Source organism: Galeopterus variegatus, unplaced genomic scaffold (genome assembly GCF_000696425.1).
Source record: "Galeopterus variegatus unplaced genomic scaffold, G_variegatus-3.0.2 Scaffold813, whole genome shotgun sequence".
NCBI classification, from domain to species: domain Eukaryota; kingdom Metazoa; phylum Chordata; class Mammalia; order Dermoptera; family Cynocephalidae; genus Galeopterus; species Galeopterus variegatus.
This window is the reverse complement of record NW_007726924.1, coordinates 379833-398312: the sequence shown is the minus strand read 5'-3', so window position 1 is coordinate 398312 and position 18480 is coordinate 379833. Positions and strand designations below refer to the sequence as shown.

Below are 18480 nucleotides of genomic sequence, written 5' to 3'. Positions count from 1 at the left end.
TCCAGAAAGTAGATGAGATTTTGTTTTACAGTCTTTATGAATGATATAAAAAGCATCAATCATATAAAAAGAAACTTAAAACTTCCTAAGCCAAAAATTCTAACACTTACTTCTGATGGTCTTGGCAGATCCTTCTGGACAGCTTTGTGCATTCGTTTCATCTCTTTTACACGTTCTGCATCCCGAATGGCCTGAAAAATGATTTGTATATCCATTATTGCAGTTATACAGTATTTGACATCTCTCAGTAAAGTTGAAAACACTCTGGTCTATAAGATCATGTAAGTCCAAGAGCTAAAGCTGTAAAAATCTGTAAATTTGTAGAAAGGTAATGTTAAAGCAACAGAAATCAATCAGTCTATTCATTCTGATTACAGTAGCAATTAAGAACTTCCAATGTCTACTAGAGTGTTCTCCAAATCTATCCATCAGATAACCACTTTTCTTGTCTAAATGGGAATCCTAAACTGAGAGGAGACTATTGCAACACAGCCCTTCCCTTTTACCCCAAAGCTACTGACTTTTAATTGAAAAAGACAGCCAATAAATGTATTATTTAATGATTATTAAGTTATGAATGTGGGGTAATATTAAAATTTCATGCCCTTTCTCAGAGAGTAAATGTAACTCAGTAGTGAGAGAACACAAAAAGAATGATTCTCTGTTCTCCACCAGAAAGCACATTCACATGGTTCCCCTCTAAAATATGATATCCATCTATGTCATTCACACTCCAATCCCCTGAGATTAAAGCTTCCCAAAATCATCCTGAAACGGACGGCAGCAGGACTTACTGAAATGGGTACATCACCTCAATTCTAGTTCAGAATTCACCACTTATCAGCCACAAGACCTAGGAAAGTTAACGTAACTCATCTGAGGCTGTTATCTCATTTCTAAAACAGAGCCAATACCTAGCCAGTTTACATCACTGGGCTGTTATATGAAAATGAGAAATTAACTACAAGATATACTAGTACCAGATGTTACTAATATTATTCTGACACACTCTCTAAATTTCCAAACCCACAGTTTTTATTAGTTTACACTAACTTAAAATCATTTACTCAACCAATCCAAGATGAACTTCTTTTTAAGACTAACCAATAACATCTTTTCTTCACTTGATTGAAGCAATGTCTAAAAAACTACCTATGTGTATTTTAGAGAAGCATAACTAATTTGACAGAGGGTATTTAAATTTCCATATACATTTTTAAAATGCCCATCAAGATACTGTGAGTATATTATTAATTATGTGAGTATATATTATTGATGATGTAAGTAATTTACTTTAGGATAGTATTTTTAAATACTGAAAAAACTTATAAGTCAAGATCTTGAGACATTTAATGGCTGTCTTCATTCTTTTAAGCATACTGACTCATTCAGGCAAACTCACACTTCTTTCTAGCACAATTACCCACCTGCTTTCGAGCATCCACATCAGCAGCATCTTCAATGTAAGTATCATCTACTTCACGGTCTTCCAGCTCCTTCTCAGCATTTTCTGGTAGAACAATTTCAAAATCATTCTTAGGAGCTGGAAGGCCCAACAATCCTAAACGGAGATGTTCACGAGATTCTCTTTCCTGTAGAAAAGAATAGGTCTTTCTCAATTCATACAATTAAGTATTCAACCAATATTCTATAAGAGTTTCTGAAAAAAAATTAGCTTAATATTAATTCTAGAAAAATGATCCCTTACTTCAGAGCTGACTAAACAAGTTTTTTGTTCATTTTCTATCTCCCCTTCTTCCCTGCATTAAGACCAATCAAAAACTTTGACTTGTGAGATAAATGAAGATACTCAGATATTCCAATAAAAGATTTGGGAATTACCTCTGCAAGGGCAGAAAAAAGACCAGTAGGATTTTCATTTGAAGGAATACATTTCTGACCTTAAAATTTAATAGCAAATGAACAAGTTCAAGTTCAAAAGTTAATTTATCCTTGGACTAATAAAACCTAATCTGAAAGATGCCTGAATTTGTGTGTGTGTGTATTTTTAATGGAAATACTAAACCATATGTAGAAAAAAAAAATCAGATTCCATAGTTCCCAAAGAAACTGCCTGGGGGCTGGCTGGTTAGCTCACTTGGGAGAGCATGGTGCTGGTAACACCAAGGTCATGGGTTGAGATGCCTGTACTGGCCAGCTGACAAAAAACAACAACAAAAAGAAACCACCTGCTGCCCAAAGTTTTCCTCAGTACATCCTCAGCTCACCTCTCCAGCCTCATTCCCAGTACATCTTACATGTATGTTAGCTGTGAGGACTACATAAGTTACTATGTCCAAAACATGCTCCTTGCTTACTCGCATCATGGCCTCCATTTGAGACAGCCCCACCCTCCTTATGAGCATGTCTCCTCTATGAAAGCTTTCCTGAGACCCACCCAACAAATGTGATTATTCCTTTTTTAAACCACCATAAGCATGTTAGTTTTGCTCAAAGGGCTTATTCTGTTTTGATACTGCAATTATTTTTGGACTTAGTTTAGTACTACCAATCTCCCCAGAATTTAGAACTTCTTTAAGACAAAGGACATCTTGGGCCGGCCCGGTGGCGCACTGGAGAGTGCGCCGCTTGGGAGCGCGGCGGCGCTCCCGCCAAGGGTTCGGATCCCATGTGGAGACCGGTTCCCACTCACTGGCTGAGCGCGGTGCGGGCACAACACCGAGGGTTGCGATCCCGTTGCCGGTCAGTAAAAAAGACAAAAAGGAAAAAGAAAAAGACAAAGGACATCTTTATTCAACTTTATATCCTCTCAAATATGCAGGTGAATGCTTTGCAAATTAGGTTCTTAACCTGTTTAATTCTTACGGAGACATTCAAAGTTGACATTAGTTAATATCAACTTGGGCATTTAAAAAATTATAAATTAACCAAATCTATACATGAAGTTAGAATTAATTTGTAAACAAGACAGGTCAATATCACTGGAAGTCATTTTTTAAAAATTTTACAATGATTTTCTGTGGCATTAGACTCTATATTGAAGTACTAAAAGCAATAACATGGGTAGAAGCAAAAACCATAACTTTTATAATTAGCTTTCTACATCACCTTGCAAAAATACACAAAAGAAAACTTCACTGAAATTAACAACAAATATCAAATTAACTTGGCTTTGAGATCTAGACTGTCCTAAACATATGAAGCAAACAGAGAAATTCAAAGCTGAAAATCTAATTTATGAGGCACTTGAAACTGATATTTTAATTTACAGAAATAGAAAGAAATTAAAATAAATATAACATTCAAGAAAGGAAAGTATTAATTAGTAAATGATAAAAATTAAAATAATAAGAGATACAAGGAGCATTACTTTCAGTATCACCAATATTCACAAACATATGAAGAAAGAAAAAGCAGGTTACTGAGCCCAAAGTTCCTCCCTCTCATAAAGTCTTGCAAGTCATTTTCCTTTTCTGGCATCCATAGGTGTATAGATTCTTAAGGTATACATAATGTGCACTGACAGGAGAAATTTTTAATTTGGCACCCATGAAATATATTTTTAAAATTTTAGAGTATTAAAAAGAATTAACATTTACCATCTGCTTCACATAAGAGGGATCACTGTAGTCTGCCATTCCATCTTCGGGATTAATGTTTAACTTGTCTCGAAGAGGAGTTCTACCAGGGGTGGAGTTAACAACTGGTTTGGGTGTTGTTCCACTCCGGGGAGTCAGTCCTTCAGCTCCATTAGAAGGAGTCCTAGAAAAACAGAAATCCCAATTAATAAAAGCGCCACTTATATTCTGACTGTGATTTTAAACATTTTTCCAAAACATTATTTCAGAGGGAATACAGAAAATAATAAAGAAAGAAAGATTCTAGAAATTCTGTCTACCTGGTTTTAAATTCTACTAGGTTAAAATAAAAGTTTGGTCTAGCTTGTATAGTATTTACACACAGTACTTTTATTTTATTTACTTCTACTAGTCACTACATTTGATATTTTCTTGCCTTCCTCAACTAGGTCCACCAAACATTATTTCAACCTTTTCTTGATGCATTAGGGTGGCTAAGTACATGCAGTAGGCAGGGAGGTCCGCCACCACACTCAGTGACCCCAGATAACTCTTTTGAGTTCAATGTCTTCATCTTATCATTTATCTCCTTCCTCCCTATCAAGCTGTTGGCTATTGTGTCCTTATCACTGTCATTACCATTGTTCTGCACACTTTAAGCAGTTCTTCCCTTTACATTTTATTTGTAAACCAAACACCACACTTTTAGAATAACATCTAAATATGAATAAGTTCTGGGGGAAGGGAGAGAGGTTGGGGGAGAGGGAGGGAGAGTGGATAAGGGGCATAAAGTGTAAGTATGATTTGTAACAATGAATATGCTATTAAAAATAAATTTTAAAAATAAATAAATAAATACGAGACTTCTCTATGAATAAAGTCCACAGACTTTGCAGCAACTTGTAATGATTCAAAGCCTTTTTTTTCCCCATTGCTTACTTCCTGCATCTTGGCTGTGTTCCAGACTGGTGGTACTGCCAGGCAGCTATTCCCAATAGTCGTGTTATCATATAAGACATGGTCCCTGCCCCCAAGGAGCTTACAATCTAGTTGGAAGACAAGATATACACAGGTGAGGAGGAATTAGGCTCTCTTACAACCCTTACAAGAAGTGTTAAATGTTATTTAAGGATTGGCAGCCAATGCTTCTTGATTCTGCTGTCATATACAGTTATACAACATAAAGTCTGAGGTGCTTTAAGTAGGAGAATATATCCTAACACTGAAAATTAAAAGTAAAACCCCAATATTTCTAACCCTCAAAAGTCAAATTCCATTTTAATATGACTTGCTTCCATAACATTTGTATCTTAAAGATTCTTCTTAAAAAACAGAAGCAGGGCCGGCCCGGTGGCGCACTGGATAAGTGCGCCGCTTGGGAAGCGCGGCGGCGCTCCCGCCCGAGGGTTCGGATCCCACACACAGACCGGTTCCCGCTCACTGGCTGAGCGAGGCATGGGAGCAACACCGAGGGTTGCAATCCCGTTGCCGGTCCCCAGTCCGGTACGGGGGCAACACTGAGGGTTGCGATCCGTTGCCGGACACGGAAAAAGACAAAAGACAAAAAAAAAAAAAAAAAAAAAAAAAAACAGAAGCATAAAATAAAAGAATTGTGAACAAAAACTGAACTCTAGTTAATGATATCCAGGTGGAAGTGTTTAGGGATGAGATGGACTGATATCTGCAACTTCCTTTGAAATGCATTAAAAAATAAGATGGGTTGATGGATAGATGACTGTGTGATAAAGCAAATAAAGTAAAACATTAACAATCACAGAAACTAGGTGGTGGGTATATGGATGTTCACTTTACCATTCTTTCAATCTTTCTGAATGCTTGAAATTTTCATAATAAAATGTTTGTGGGAAAGTAACAGTAATACATACATAAAAAGGATTACAATTTTTATAAAATTCACCAAGTGATCATTAACAATGGATTGATATACTCTTAAAAATCAACTATAAAGCATGCAGAAACAAGGTGATAGCATTTAAACATTAAAAAAGAAGGAAGCTCCATACTATTTAACCATTTCCTGGATACTATTATTTATTACTACAATAATATAATAATAAAAAAGTAAGAAGAAATCAAAAAGGCAAACACTTATTTCCATTCTCTTGTCAACATTACTAAAGCAAACATGCTGTCTAAATCCTTTGACCCATTTTCCTAAAATATAAAACCTGTTTATTTACAGTACCTGAATGGGGTAGAAAGAACTGTGTTTGGAGTCTGTACAACCTGACGCTGTGGAGTCACACCAGAGAAGTCACTCTCATGCAATGGGGTATTTAGTCCACCTTTTAATGGGGTGTCCACATTTGTCAAGGCCATGAGGTTCTGGGCTTCCTGATTAAAGAGAAGGCAAAGAAGCATGTTTAACAGTTTAGAAAGGCTAGTAGAATTCTCTCTTCTGGCTCTACTATATAAATTTTGAAGCAGGTAGAATTCTTACACATTTTCTCAATTAAAAACAAAATAGAAAATGAATACGGGGCATGACAGATTTCAATACTTCCATTGCTTCCATCAACCTAATACATCACATCAGAAGTTTTAGAATAAAGTTTTATATGTCAAGGTATGCTCTTCTGGCCTCACATATGAAATTACCATTACCCCAAAGCTTCTCCTATTACCTGTGCCAAAACTCTTTCCAATCATAAAGTACAAGAATTCAAATTTCCCAATGTGAGCTTAGGCCAAATGTCAGAACACCTAGGTTTCTGTCTGTCTTCATCACTAATACTTTATCCAGTCCTCATTAGTCTCTCTGAATCTCAGTTTCTTCTACTGACATTAAGATACTCCCAAGTAGCCCATCTACTTCGCAAGAAAACCACTCATGGCATCAGGTTCCTTTCAGAAGTCTTGCCTATTTCTTTAGGCAGAATTCACTATGCTCTTTTTACTTCCCCCATTATAACTCTGTCCTCATTACTATTTTTGTACCTACAAGTCTCTTAATCCCCAACTCAGACTTTTGGCAGACATTATTTTCCAAAGATGGTCACAGCTTTCACTCTCAGGCCACATGTTCTTCTCACAATCCAACCTGGATACTCCTTCCACCAAGAAGTGGGGGTCTATGTCCCCTCCCCTCAAATCTAGGAGGGCTTGTGATTCACCTGTAACCAAGAGAATGCAGCAAAAGTGACAGCGCTTAAGTTCCAAGGCTAATTTAGAAAAAATTATGCAGCTTCCCACCACACTCACTACAATACTCACACTAGAGCCCTGAGATATTATGTGAGAAGTTCAACTGTTCTGAGGCCATCAAGCTGTTTGTGGAGAGACCACATGCAGCTTCACTCCACAATCCCAGCTAAGGACCCTGCCAACAGCCAACATCAACCACCAGACATGGAAAGATGACACCTCCAGGTGATTCTAGCCCTTATCTGTCAAATCATCCCCAAATGCTGTCTTCCTAGCTGAGGCCCCAGACATCATGAAACAGAGACAAGCCTCTCCTTTTATGCCCTGTCCAAATTCCTGACCCACAGAAATCATAAGCACAGTTAAATGCATTAAGCCACTGAGTTTTAAGGTAACATGAAATCAATCAGAGCAAATTTATTCCATTATTCAGTATATCTTTATTCATAAGAAAGAATCTAGAATTTCACATTAGCAAAATTCTGTGTGTGTTCTTTTTGCTATTCCAAATACAAAGGATTTCCTGGAAAGAAATGTATGTGGGCTTAGAACATCTGCAAATGGCAAAGTATATACTCCCAGAAGGGTACATGTAATATGACAAATCATATGTGCCAATATCACAAGTAGGCAAAGGTATAAAATACATTATAATTAAAGACCCCTCAAAAATGATCTGGCCAAAGTATGGAGGGGTTTGTCCCAGTACGAGAGGACCCCCGAAAATGCTGGTGCATCTGAGAGCTGTCTCCTATATGGTGGATTATTCTCGTCAGCTTGGTTACACTGGGATGTTTCCCAGAATCCCCTTCCCCAAATAGTATGGGTTAGAGTTCAACAACGGTGAAAGAGAAGTAGAAGTAGAAGCAGAGGTGAGGCAGCAAACACTACACTCTGAAGGTTGCCATTTGTTAGAGGTGATGAGACACGCAGAAGAGCTGGCAAGTTTCAGTGTGTCTTTGCACCTTCCTGCGCCATGTCCAGTTCTCCTTTATAGCCAGCCCTGGGGACCAACAGCAACCCAGTGCCCATCACCAGACTTCTAGCTGCAGAGTCACAGAAATGGTAGCCACAAAGAGCCAACGACCTCCACAGACTTCTATACCAGCTCGCTTCATGGAAAGCTTCCAGATTTCCCTAAGCTCTGCCTCATCCACACCAAGGCTACTTAATGACCTTTCCCTGATCCTTTAACTTTCCTTTTCATACCTCTACCTTCCTAGCTTTCCCCCCAGTTGTTCATAGATCTGATTCCTAAAACAAAATCATTACTCTATGATATTTAACTGATGCACCCTAGGACGAGATCAGAGGTGGCCAAGAGACAAAGGCAAAACTCCTCACATCCCTAGCTACACACAACAGCAGCCAAAGGTATCACCTGCATCACACATAGAACAGAGGAATCCAACCAATAAAAGCTCACAAAGTGAAGACCAATTTATCAAATTTTTGCATAAAAATAATACATAGTTTTAACTAGATTAAATTCTCAAGTTCTGTCAGTTCCTCTTAGAGGTTCCAAATGGCTTCAACCAGCTGTGATCATTTTCTAATACCTTACTGTGGCAGAGCCTATTATTTGTCACCAAAAACCCATTCTCTTCTTCCATAATAACTGAAGTCTCAATTTTTAGCCAGGCATTTGGCTGCCCAGAATCAAAACGATATGTCTCCATAGCTAGGTGAGGCTATGTGTCTAAGTTCTGGCCAGAAGAACAGAGCAGAATTGTGTCCAAGTGACGTGATCTTAAAAAGGGAGAGGGTGTGCCACTCCCCTTCCTCCTTTCTGCTGGCTAGATGCAGACAGGTTGGCCGGCCCTGTAGCCACTGCACCTACCACAAAGAGACACTGAGAAGGGAAGCCAGGCACGGAAGACAACAAAACAGAAGGCAGCTAGGTCCCTGACACCAAGGAGCATCACACCAGCCCCAGTTTGATTTATCTCTCCACATTTAGAACGTGAAATAGAAATAAACCTCTACTCTATTTAGGCCACTGTCATGGTTTTCCTGTTACATCTAGAATTAATTCCAACAAATATACTTACTTTACAGATAACTTCCTCATATCTTTTAGGTGAAGAATCGAAAGTTAAAAGCCCCAAACTTACACATACAGCCTAACCTGTAAACCTGTTTTGTGTTTTTTTCGGAATAACTGCCATTCTCTCAATTAACATTCTCTCATTACCTCAATACTCTTTAACAATCAGTTTTAAAAGCCCGTATTAAAAACAAAAAGGACACTACGAAGCTATAAAAATCAAGACAGTACGTTATTGGCATAGGATAGATATATAGATCAATGGAATAGAATTGAGAGTCCACAATAAACCCTTACATTCATTGTCAATTGATTTTTTTAAAGGATACCAAGACCACACAATGGGGAAAGAACAGCCTTTTCAACAAATGGTGAGGTGAGAACTGGATATCCACATGCAAATGAATGAGGATGGAACCTTACCACACACCACATACAAAAATTAATTCAAAATGCGTCTCAGACCTAAGTGTAAGAGCTAAAATTATAAAACTTTTAAGAAAAAACACAGATGTAAATCTTCATGACCTTAGATGGATGTAAATCTTCATGACCTTAGACAAGGCTGAATGCTTAAGCAACAAAAGAAAAAAATAGATATACTATATTTCATGAAAATTGAAACCTTTTGTGCTACAAATTAGAACAAAAAGAAAGTGAAAAGGCAACCCACAAAATGGGAGAAAATACATATATACAAATACATATATACAAATACATATATACAAATTATATATATATCAGACAAGGAACTTACAACCAGAATATATTTTTAAAAACCCTTACAACTCAGTAATAAAAAAATAACCCAATTTAAAAATGAGTAAAGGATATGAATAGCCATTTCTTCGAAAAAGACATATGAAAAGATGCTCAATATCATTAGCTATCAGGGAAACGCAAATCAAAAACACAACACACCACTTCACTCTCAGGATATGTTTACCTATAGAATGGCTATAACCAAAAAGACAGATAACACCAAGTGTTGGAGACAATGTAAAGAAACTGGAACCCTCAAACATTCCTGATAGAAAAGTAAAATGATACAGCTGCTTTGGAAAAGAGTCTGGCAATTCCTCAAAGATTTAAACACATAGTTCCCATAGGACTCCCCAATTCTACTCATAGGTATATACCCAAGAAAAATGAAAACATGTCCACACAAACTTCTGTTCAATGCAATATCGTTCATAACAGTCAAAAAAGGCAGATACAACTCAAGCGTCCATAAGCTGATGAATGGATAAACAAAATGTGGTATATTTCATACAATGGAATATTATTCTGCAATAAAAAGGAATGGAGTACTGATACATGCTACAACATAGGTAAACCTTGAAAACATTACGCTAGGTGAAAGAAGCCAGTCACAGAAGATCAAATAGTGAATGATTCCATTTATATAAAATGTGTAGAACAGGGGACTCTAAGGACAGAAAGTAGATTAATGGTTGCCTAGGGCTTGGCAGGTTTGAGGGGAAAGGGGAGTGAGTGCTAATGGGTATGGAGTTTCTTTCTGGGGTGATGAAAATATTCTAAAATGACTGTGGTGATGGTTGCTCAACTCTATGAATATACTAAAATGAGTGAATTGTATGTTATAGGAATTATAATAAAACTTTTAAAAACAACACAAAAGAATTTCCCTTAAGTACTCATTATATTACTCTATTTTGTAATTTTTTCCCAAAATAAAAACAGCTTTTTTTTTTTTTTGATTTTCAAGTGCTAACAATCACACTTGTAAACTTTTTCAAATAGCACTATTAGAAAAGGGGCAGGGAGACATTCCTGTCAGAGAAGAGGAGACAGAGAAGCTGAGGTGTGAACAAAGTGACAGGACCAAGAAAGCAGCATGCTCTGCTAAGCTTGGTGTTGTAATAAAAGGGCTGGAGAAGTGCTTCATATGTGGAAGCAATGCTGAGCCACATCAGTCCTGCCAGAGCATCCATCAGAAGCATCTACTCACTCCAGGGCCACCTAGAGTCATTACTGTCCACTATTATTAATAGGCTATTCAGTTTAAGTGTCTGTATTCAGGGCTATTTGGGCCCATGTTTCTTCTGTGGGTAGGTTAGCTTTTCTCTTTCCCAATCTGCCTGAACAGGCTTATCTAACACTTAACCTGGCCTTGAACATCTTGGAACACATTCCTTATTTATGCTCAGGGTTCAACAGAATAAATGCAACATCACAAGACTGTCTTTTTAAAGCTTTTGATATGCTAGAAATTCTACTTATTTACTTGTGAAATCCTGTATCCAGACCTCCTCAAAACCTTGAGTTGGCTGGCAAAATAACAAGTGTACAATAATTTAGGAGACTTTCATGAAACAAATACAAAATAAGAAAAAAGGGGAGAGTGATAAGAAAAAACAAAATCTGTAGTATTGTTAGTAAGACACACACACATAAAAGAGGAGTTACAAAAGACAGAGGCTTTATTCTCTGAAGAGAGTACGACAAAGGATTTTCTAAGCTAGAGGATACCACGAAGAGTTGAGAGCAAAATGATCATTTTGAAAAAAGGTAATTGAAGTGAAAGTTTATATTTCAAATTGGAGATATCCAGCCTTTTTTCCCAACTATGCTCTCAGAAGGCTGGCCAGCTTTATACACTCTAGGCAGCAGATTGAAAGTTACTTCTCTGAGGAATCTGACTAACCTAAGAGAAAAGACCTAGAAACACTGAGATCAAGAATTCCCCAATGAAACACTCCAGCCAGATCAGCCTCCAGGGAAGCCAGGAGTCAAGGAGTCACACCCACACCCAGTCAGATTGTAATTGCCCCCTGCCCCCCACTAAATGAAGGCAAAAAGCCAAAAATCACCAGACATTTGGGGAAACATCCAACATGAAAGATAGACAACAAACAAAACAAAAAACTTAAGAGACTATGTAAGGAAAAGAAAATTTGTAAAAACAAAACAAAACAAAACCATCATTAATAGCCTCAGAGAAATAAGAGAACATATTCACAAAATAAGAACGAGACATTAAAAAAAAATACTGAACACATTTAAAAAAGAGCTCTTAGATACCAAATATGATAGTAGAAATTTAAAAACTGAATAAAGATAAAACTGAGAAAATCTCCTACAAATAAAAAAAAAACCAATAAAATAGAAAACTGGAGAGAAATGAATAAGAAAATTGGAGGTTCATAAAGAGGTCAATGAAAAGGGAAGACATTTTTCTTTAAATTCAAAATAATATTCCAGAATTAAGGGCCATGAGTCTCCAGAATGAAAAGATCCACCAAGTGTTTGAAAAAGACCCACACCAAGAAACACGTGTGTGAAAAAGAGAAGATCACATAAACTTCTAGAGAAAGGAAAAATCAGGCTTCCTGATTAAAAATCTGAATGGAACAAGTGGTCTCAACAACAATAGAGGAAATCGTAACACCTTGGAGCACCACCTTCAAAACTGTGAAAAAAACAATTTCAATCTGGGATTCTATACCCAGTTATACTATCAATCAAATAAAAGAGTAATTAGTAATTTACAGATATGCAAGGTCTTAAAAATTCTACTTCTGGAATCAATCTAAAGTACATCAATGGAGGAATGGATAAAGCAAATGTTGTATACATACACAATGGAATACAATTCAGCCTTAAAAAAGGAAACCCTGTAATTTGCGACAACATAGATGAATCTGGAGGACATTATGTTAAGTGAAATAAGCCACGCACAGAAAGATAAATACAACATGATCTCACTTACATGTGGGATTTTAAAAAGTAGAACTTATAGAAACAGTAAAATGATGGTTACCAAGGGCTGTGGGTTGGGGAAACTGGGGAAATGTTTGCCAAAGGACACAACATTTCCATTCAACAGTAGCAGTAATTTGAAGAAATCTATTGTACATAATGGTGACTATAGATAATCGCAAAGGGAATAGATTTTAAGTGTTCACACCACAAAAAAATAAGTATGAGGTAATGTATATGTTAGTTTTATTTAGCCATTCCACAATGCATACATATATCAAAACATCATGTTGCATACCATATATATAATTTTTACCTGTCAAATAAAAATGTTAATTAAATTTTTAAAAATTTTACCCCCAAATCAATAGAGCCATGAAAATCAATAACATTTTATAATATTGAATATACTAATTATGCTAAGTTTGGCATCACATATTGCACAGAGGTATTGTTATGCAACTCTGCAACCCACAGACATGTATGTCTCAATAAAAAAAAAGAAAAAAATTTTTAAATAAAAAAATTAAAAATTGTACCTCCCGGGCCGGCCCAGTGGCGCACTGGAGAGTGCGCCGCTTGGGAGTGCAGCGGCGCTCCCGCCGAGGGTTCGGATCCCATGTGGAGGCTGGTTCCCGCTCACTGGCTGAGCGCAGTGCGGGCGCAACACCGAGGGTTGCGATCCCGTTACCGGTCAGTAAAAAAGACAAAAAGGAAAAAAAAAAAATTCTACCTCCCATGAACCCTTTCTCAGAAAGCTACTGAAGGATATGCTCCATTAACAAGGGAGTAAACCAAGAGAGCCAAAGACATGGGAGCCAGGAAAGAAGGGATTCAAGGGACTTCCTAGGGTGACAGTGAAGGGGAATCAAAACAACAATCTGTAAACAAGATCTAAGGGTAACCAGTCCAAACTACAGCATTCAGAAGTTCTGGGAAAGACTTCCTCAAAAGATGAGAATATCTGAAGTCTGACCAGATTATAGGAGATTGACACAGCCAGTGTCTAGCATAGAGTTGAATTAGTGCTAAGTAATCAAAAAAGTTAGCAACTTAATAAGTATTATCTCCAAGAAAAATACTGTACAGTAAAGTACAGTAATATGCTGTGTATAATATATACAAACATTATCTATTTGTATAATTTAAGGTACTTCATGGCTCCACAAAGAATAAGGTTTACAATAGTCATAAGGTAAACCATGAATATAAAGCTAACCAAAATTATGATATAACTATAATGGAAGATAGGGGAATAGAAAAAGTATGCATGCATGATAGAGACAGAGGGTGTGAGAGAACCAAATGTTTAAATCCTAGCTATGTGAAAAAACAACAGATAATGCCTAAAACTGAAAATAATCAAAAGTAACAAGCACCTTAGCAATAAGAGAGTAAAAATACAAAGAGCTATAATTTGTGCCTCTCTGGAGCAAGCACTGGAAGAAGGGCACAATGTTTATCTTACTAAGCCTTACATAATTATTTCACTATTGAATCAAAGTCTTAAAACTATATTTCTGACAATTAGAGAAGAGGAAATGAGATGTAAGGTTGCTGAAAGACTCAACAGTGTTTTCTACACTTGGGTATTCTCTAGCATGCAGACACCCTGGGGACACACAGAGCTGTGGATATCCCATGTGGTAGGGAGAGGGAGAAAAGTAGCACTGCTGGCATCCTATGCCAAGCAAGCTAAGTACAGAAATGCAAAGAAGTTTTAAAAATTCCTAACTACACACGTCTGATTTCTTTCTAGGATTGCTAAGCAATGTGATACTTTAAAAGGGTGTGCTTTACTGACAGATACAAAAGATTAATAAAGGTAGAAGGGCTGGCTTCAAAAAGCCCTGAATTAATACATGTAGAAATGAAACCACCTAATTACTGAATCTGCTCATTTAGCTTTTCTCCTACAGAAATGCCCAAGGATCTATGAGTTCAGGACTCAGTTCCAAACTGTTTATCCTAAAAGACACACAACCAAACCACTCAGTGTTCTCCTTCATGATACTTCCAGGGACAATAAACAAAGTGAAAGGCTCACTCTACGATGTAATACCTTACCTGCAGAATTCTGTCTTGGGAAGCTGGTGTTCGTGGTGTTCTAAGAGCAATGCTATTGTTGGTGACATTGTACTCAGACAAAAGAGTACTAGAAGCAGAGTTTGTTATGCCAGACTCCTCAGCAGTTTGACGTGCAATTTCACTTGCTTGGCCTACTTTTACAACTTCCTGGAGTTCTGCATCTGAAATCTAAAAGGACACAATTACCACAATAAGCAATTTTTTTAACTGAGAACCAACACAGCTTAAAATTTCCACATTCCAAAAAGATGAACTGCTGAAGCTGTGTGATGAGTACACAGGGGTTCACTGTACTACTGTCCTTACTTTTTATGTCTTTGAAAATTTCCATAATAAAGTTTTTAAAAGCCTTCCCTATATAATGTGAGAAAAAAATTCATATGCGAGTATGTTATAGAATCAAGCTACAAAGTCTGTATTTCTTTAGTGAAATTCTTTCAAACCAACATACCAAGAACATAAAATAATACTGTTTATACAAAACTATTTATCAATATGGGGGAAAAAACAACTGAAAACTAAGTAAAATATCACAGAGAGAATCCACTGAACCACAAGATCCCGAACAAATTCTAAAGGTGTTATTTTAGTAATTTTACTAAAATAAATATCCTAAGGAGTAATAAGAACAGAAATTACAGGCAAATTTCAATTTAATAAATATCACTACAAGGAACAGCAACACATGACAAAATGAGTTTATGTTTATGCCCAAGAATCTTGTGTTGATACAGCCAATGCACTCATTTGGGCAAAGAGGCTCTTCTGGTCTCTTAAGTACTTTCCTCTGCTCCACTAAACTTGTGCATTTCTACAGAGCTGTACTACTGAAAACAAAACCAGAGGTTACTCAAAGTTCCCAAGTTTCTGACCAACTATAATTAAGTCAAAGGAATAGAGCCCATAAAAGCTAAATGAGGGAAATGTTTGTATCTCTCTTCTCCATAATTCCCCCACTGATTTTTCACGCTATTGTCTCAAAAAGAGAAGCATGGCACAGTAAAAATTTCCCCGAAAGAAAGCAGCTTAAAGTCCACAAAGCAAACCATACCTTTATACTGGGCAGCTACAAAAAAGAGGCCTGGAGCCCTAACCAACCTCTTGACAAATTGCTAAGAGCTGACAATTACTTACTAAACCATCATACGAGCAGTTTAAGACTTAATATAACTTACACAGAGAAGCTGCTGCTTATTTATCACACTATATCACAATGACATACTTTTATGCGTGGCTGACCCATTAGACTGAATTTCTTAAAAGGCACCCAGCACAAACCTGGTACACAGGCCCTCAAACATTTGCCAAATAAATGATATAAGCATGTAAATTTGCACAATGAAAAAGCTGCTATTATCAGATTACCTGAGGGGCAGGAAGAACTAGTTTGCTTCTCTTTTTAGTAAATTCAGAAACACCACTAGTTTGAAGAATAGCTGATGGTAAATCAGATTCTTTTTTCTTTTTCAAATGCTGTTTGTCTTTTTTTCTATCTCTTCCTTCTTTTTCACTGTCATGGTAAAGAGATTTTTAAGTTACATATAGGCAGTAACACTGAAAGCCATATAAATACTCATACCCTTTGAAGGAACAATCCTATTTCTAAGAAAATAATTTTTTTTTTTGTCTTTTTCTTGACCGGTAAGGGGATCGTAACTCTTGGTGTGGTGTCGCCCACACCGCGCTCAGCCAGTGAGCGCACAGGCCAGTCCTATATAGGATCCAAACCCGCCGCGGGAGCAACACTGTGCTCCCAGTGCTGCACTCTCCCGAGTGTGCCACGGGCCCGGCCCCAAGAAAATAATTTTTTTAAAAAAAGATATACATCAAGTTGTTCCCCACACCATTACTTGCCTTCCATATTCAAGAAGAATGCAAACTTATAATAGTAATGGAATTATTAAGAAAATAAGGCACACTAAGTAATTCAAGGACTAAATATTAAAATATATAACTGTAAAGATTGTGATAAGCAAAACATTACATATGTCAAAAGAAAAATAAAACTATTCCTATATTATGATTATATTTAATAAAAATGTGTGTACTCACTGGAAAAGGATGAAGATGAGTATGAAAAAGGGAAACAAATATATAGAAAAGATGAAATTAAAATATATTGTGAATTTTAAAGTTCCTTTTAAAACTGTTATTAAACTGTCACAATTTTTAAAATTTACAAATTTTTTAAATAGCATAATTTTAGTACTGACAAAGGACACCCAAAGGGTGATGAGGAAGCCTAAAGCCAGGCTCAAGGAGTACCTCCTCCCCTTCTGCGTGTCTTCCTTTCCCCTCATCTAGTTTATTCCTCCCAAATGATTAGTTTTCCTCTTCAATCTCTTTGCTTGTAGAGCCTACCTAATTTATGCAAGGTCCTAATTTGAGAAATAAATACAATGTAAAAAAATCCTGTTTTACAATAGTTGATGCCTGTTTAGTAAAAATTCACGTCAACAGAAATGGAAGGTCAACATAGAGTAGAAAATTTTAACAAATGGCTGGCCTGTTATCTCCTGGTTAGAGTACAGTGTTATAACACCAAGATCAAGCTTTCTGATCCCCATACTGGACAGACGGACACACACACGCACGCGCGCACGCACGCGCGCACACACACACACACACACACACACACACACTCAGAAATGCCAAGAAAACTAAAAAATCCCTGACAATCATAAAATGTTCTACTTACAATATTCAGATATAAGATTTAAAGAAACTAAAAATCTCTAGGCAAAATCCTCTGAACTCTAAAACATTTTGTAAATATACCTACCTATCCTTATCAAGTGAAAAGATTAAGAAAGCATCTGTAATATTTTTCTTTTAATTTCATTTTAATAAAAACAAGGTAAAATTTTTCATTAGAAAAAAAACAAAAAGAACCAGATAACATTTTGACAGATCCCTTCAGGCCAGTAGTAAAACAATTAACCTGTTCACAAACGCACATAAATATCAAGATGTGACTCGGTGAGTAAACAGTCCACTAAGAGCCAAGCAGTATTCAAGAGCTACAAACAACATTCTGTCCTAAAAATATGGCAGCCAGGGTTGCTGGTGAATTCATTAAATAATTAAAAGCATGTGTAGGCCACATAGTGCTAAATAATAAAAATTGGGCTCTGACAAAGACAATACTTGGCCTTTCATAAAATTCCTACTATACCTTTCCATTTCCAAAATCAGAAAGGCAACTTACGATCTTAGCTCCCCATCAAGATCCTGTTGTCTTAATTTTCTGAAATCTGCATCAAGAGCCTGGTAGTTCTCCTCAGAAGTATCATAAAAACCAAGAGCAGGCTTTTTTTCAAATGGAATTTCAGCATTATAATCAACTCCTCTCTTCCTTTTTCTTTTCTTCTGAATTTCTATGCCAGCTGCTCGAAGTTCTCTTCTTTTTTGGAGAGCAGCAAGACGTCTGAAGAAAGAGAATGCAAAGTCACCTTGAAAATCACATACCATGGCACAGGGATGGATTATCCATTAGAATTAAGAAAATTATTTGGTTATTTGGGGAAGAAACATTTATTTAAATCTTCATCTCACACCATTCACCAAAATAAATTCCAGTTTTAATTTAAAGGTATACACATACATAAACACACACAGTAAAGCAAAAAGAAAAGTAAGAAAAAACTATAAGTAAATATGTATCTATCTCTGAATGGAAATGTACTTACTAAATATAATTAAACAAATGGCAAAGGAAAAGATCAACAGCTTTGAGATTTAAATTTTATAACTCTGTATGTAGCACTATAAAAAAATCATAAAATGGAATTAAAGGCAAATAATAGAAAAAATATTTGTAATTAATATAAGGAATGATTAAATAAATAGAGTCTATGCAAAGTTTTTTTAAAAAGCATCCCGGGGGGGGGGGGGGGGGGGGGGGGGGGGGGGGGGGGG

At 36.7% G+C, this 18480-nt stretch overlaps 1 protein-coding gene across 1 annotated transcript in view; it reads right to left on the bottom strand.

Annotated features, from left to right (window-relative positions):
* CDC5L (cell division cycle 5-like) overlaps positions 1-18480 on the bottom strand; it is a 44360-nt gene that overhangs the window by 14535 nt on the left and 11345 nt on the right. The window contains exons 6-12 of the mRNA XM_008572649.1: positions 17771-17989; positions 15928-16072; positions 14542-14730; positions 5746-5894; positions 3561-3723; positions 1428-1592; positions 111-191 (exon numbers count right to left, since the gene is read on the bottom strand). Coding sequence (XP_008570871.1) covers positions 111-191; positions 1428-1592; positions 3561-3723; positions 5746-5894; positions 14542-14730; positions 15928-16072; positions 17771-17989 — 1111 coding nt within the window. The remainder of the gene's footprint in view (positions 1-110; positions 192-1427; positions 1593-3560; positions 3724-5745; positions 5895-14541; positions 14731-15927; positions 16073-17770; positions 17990-18480) is intronic.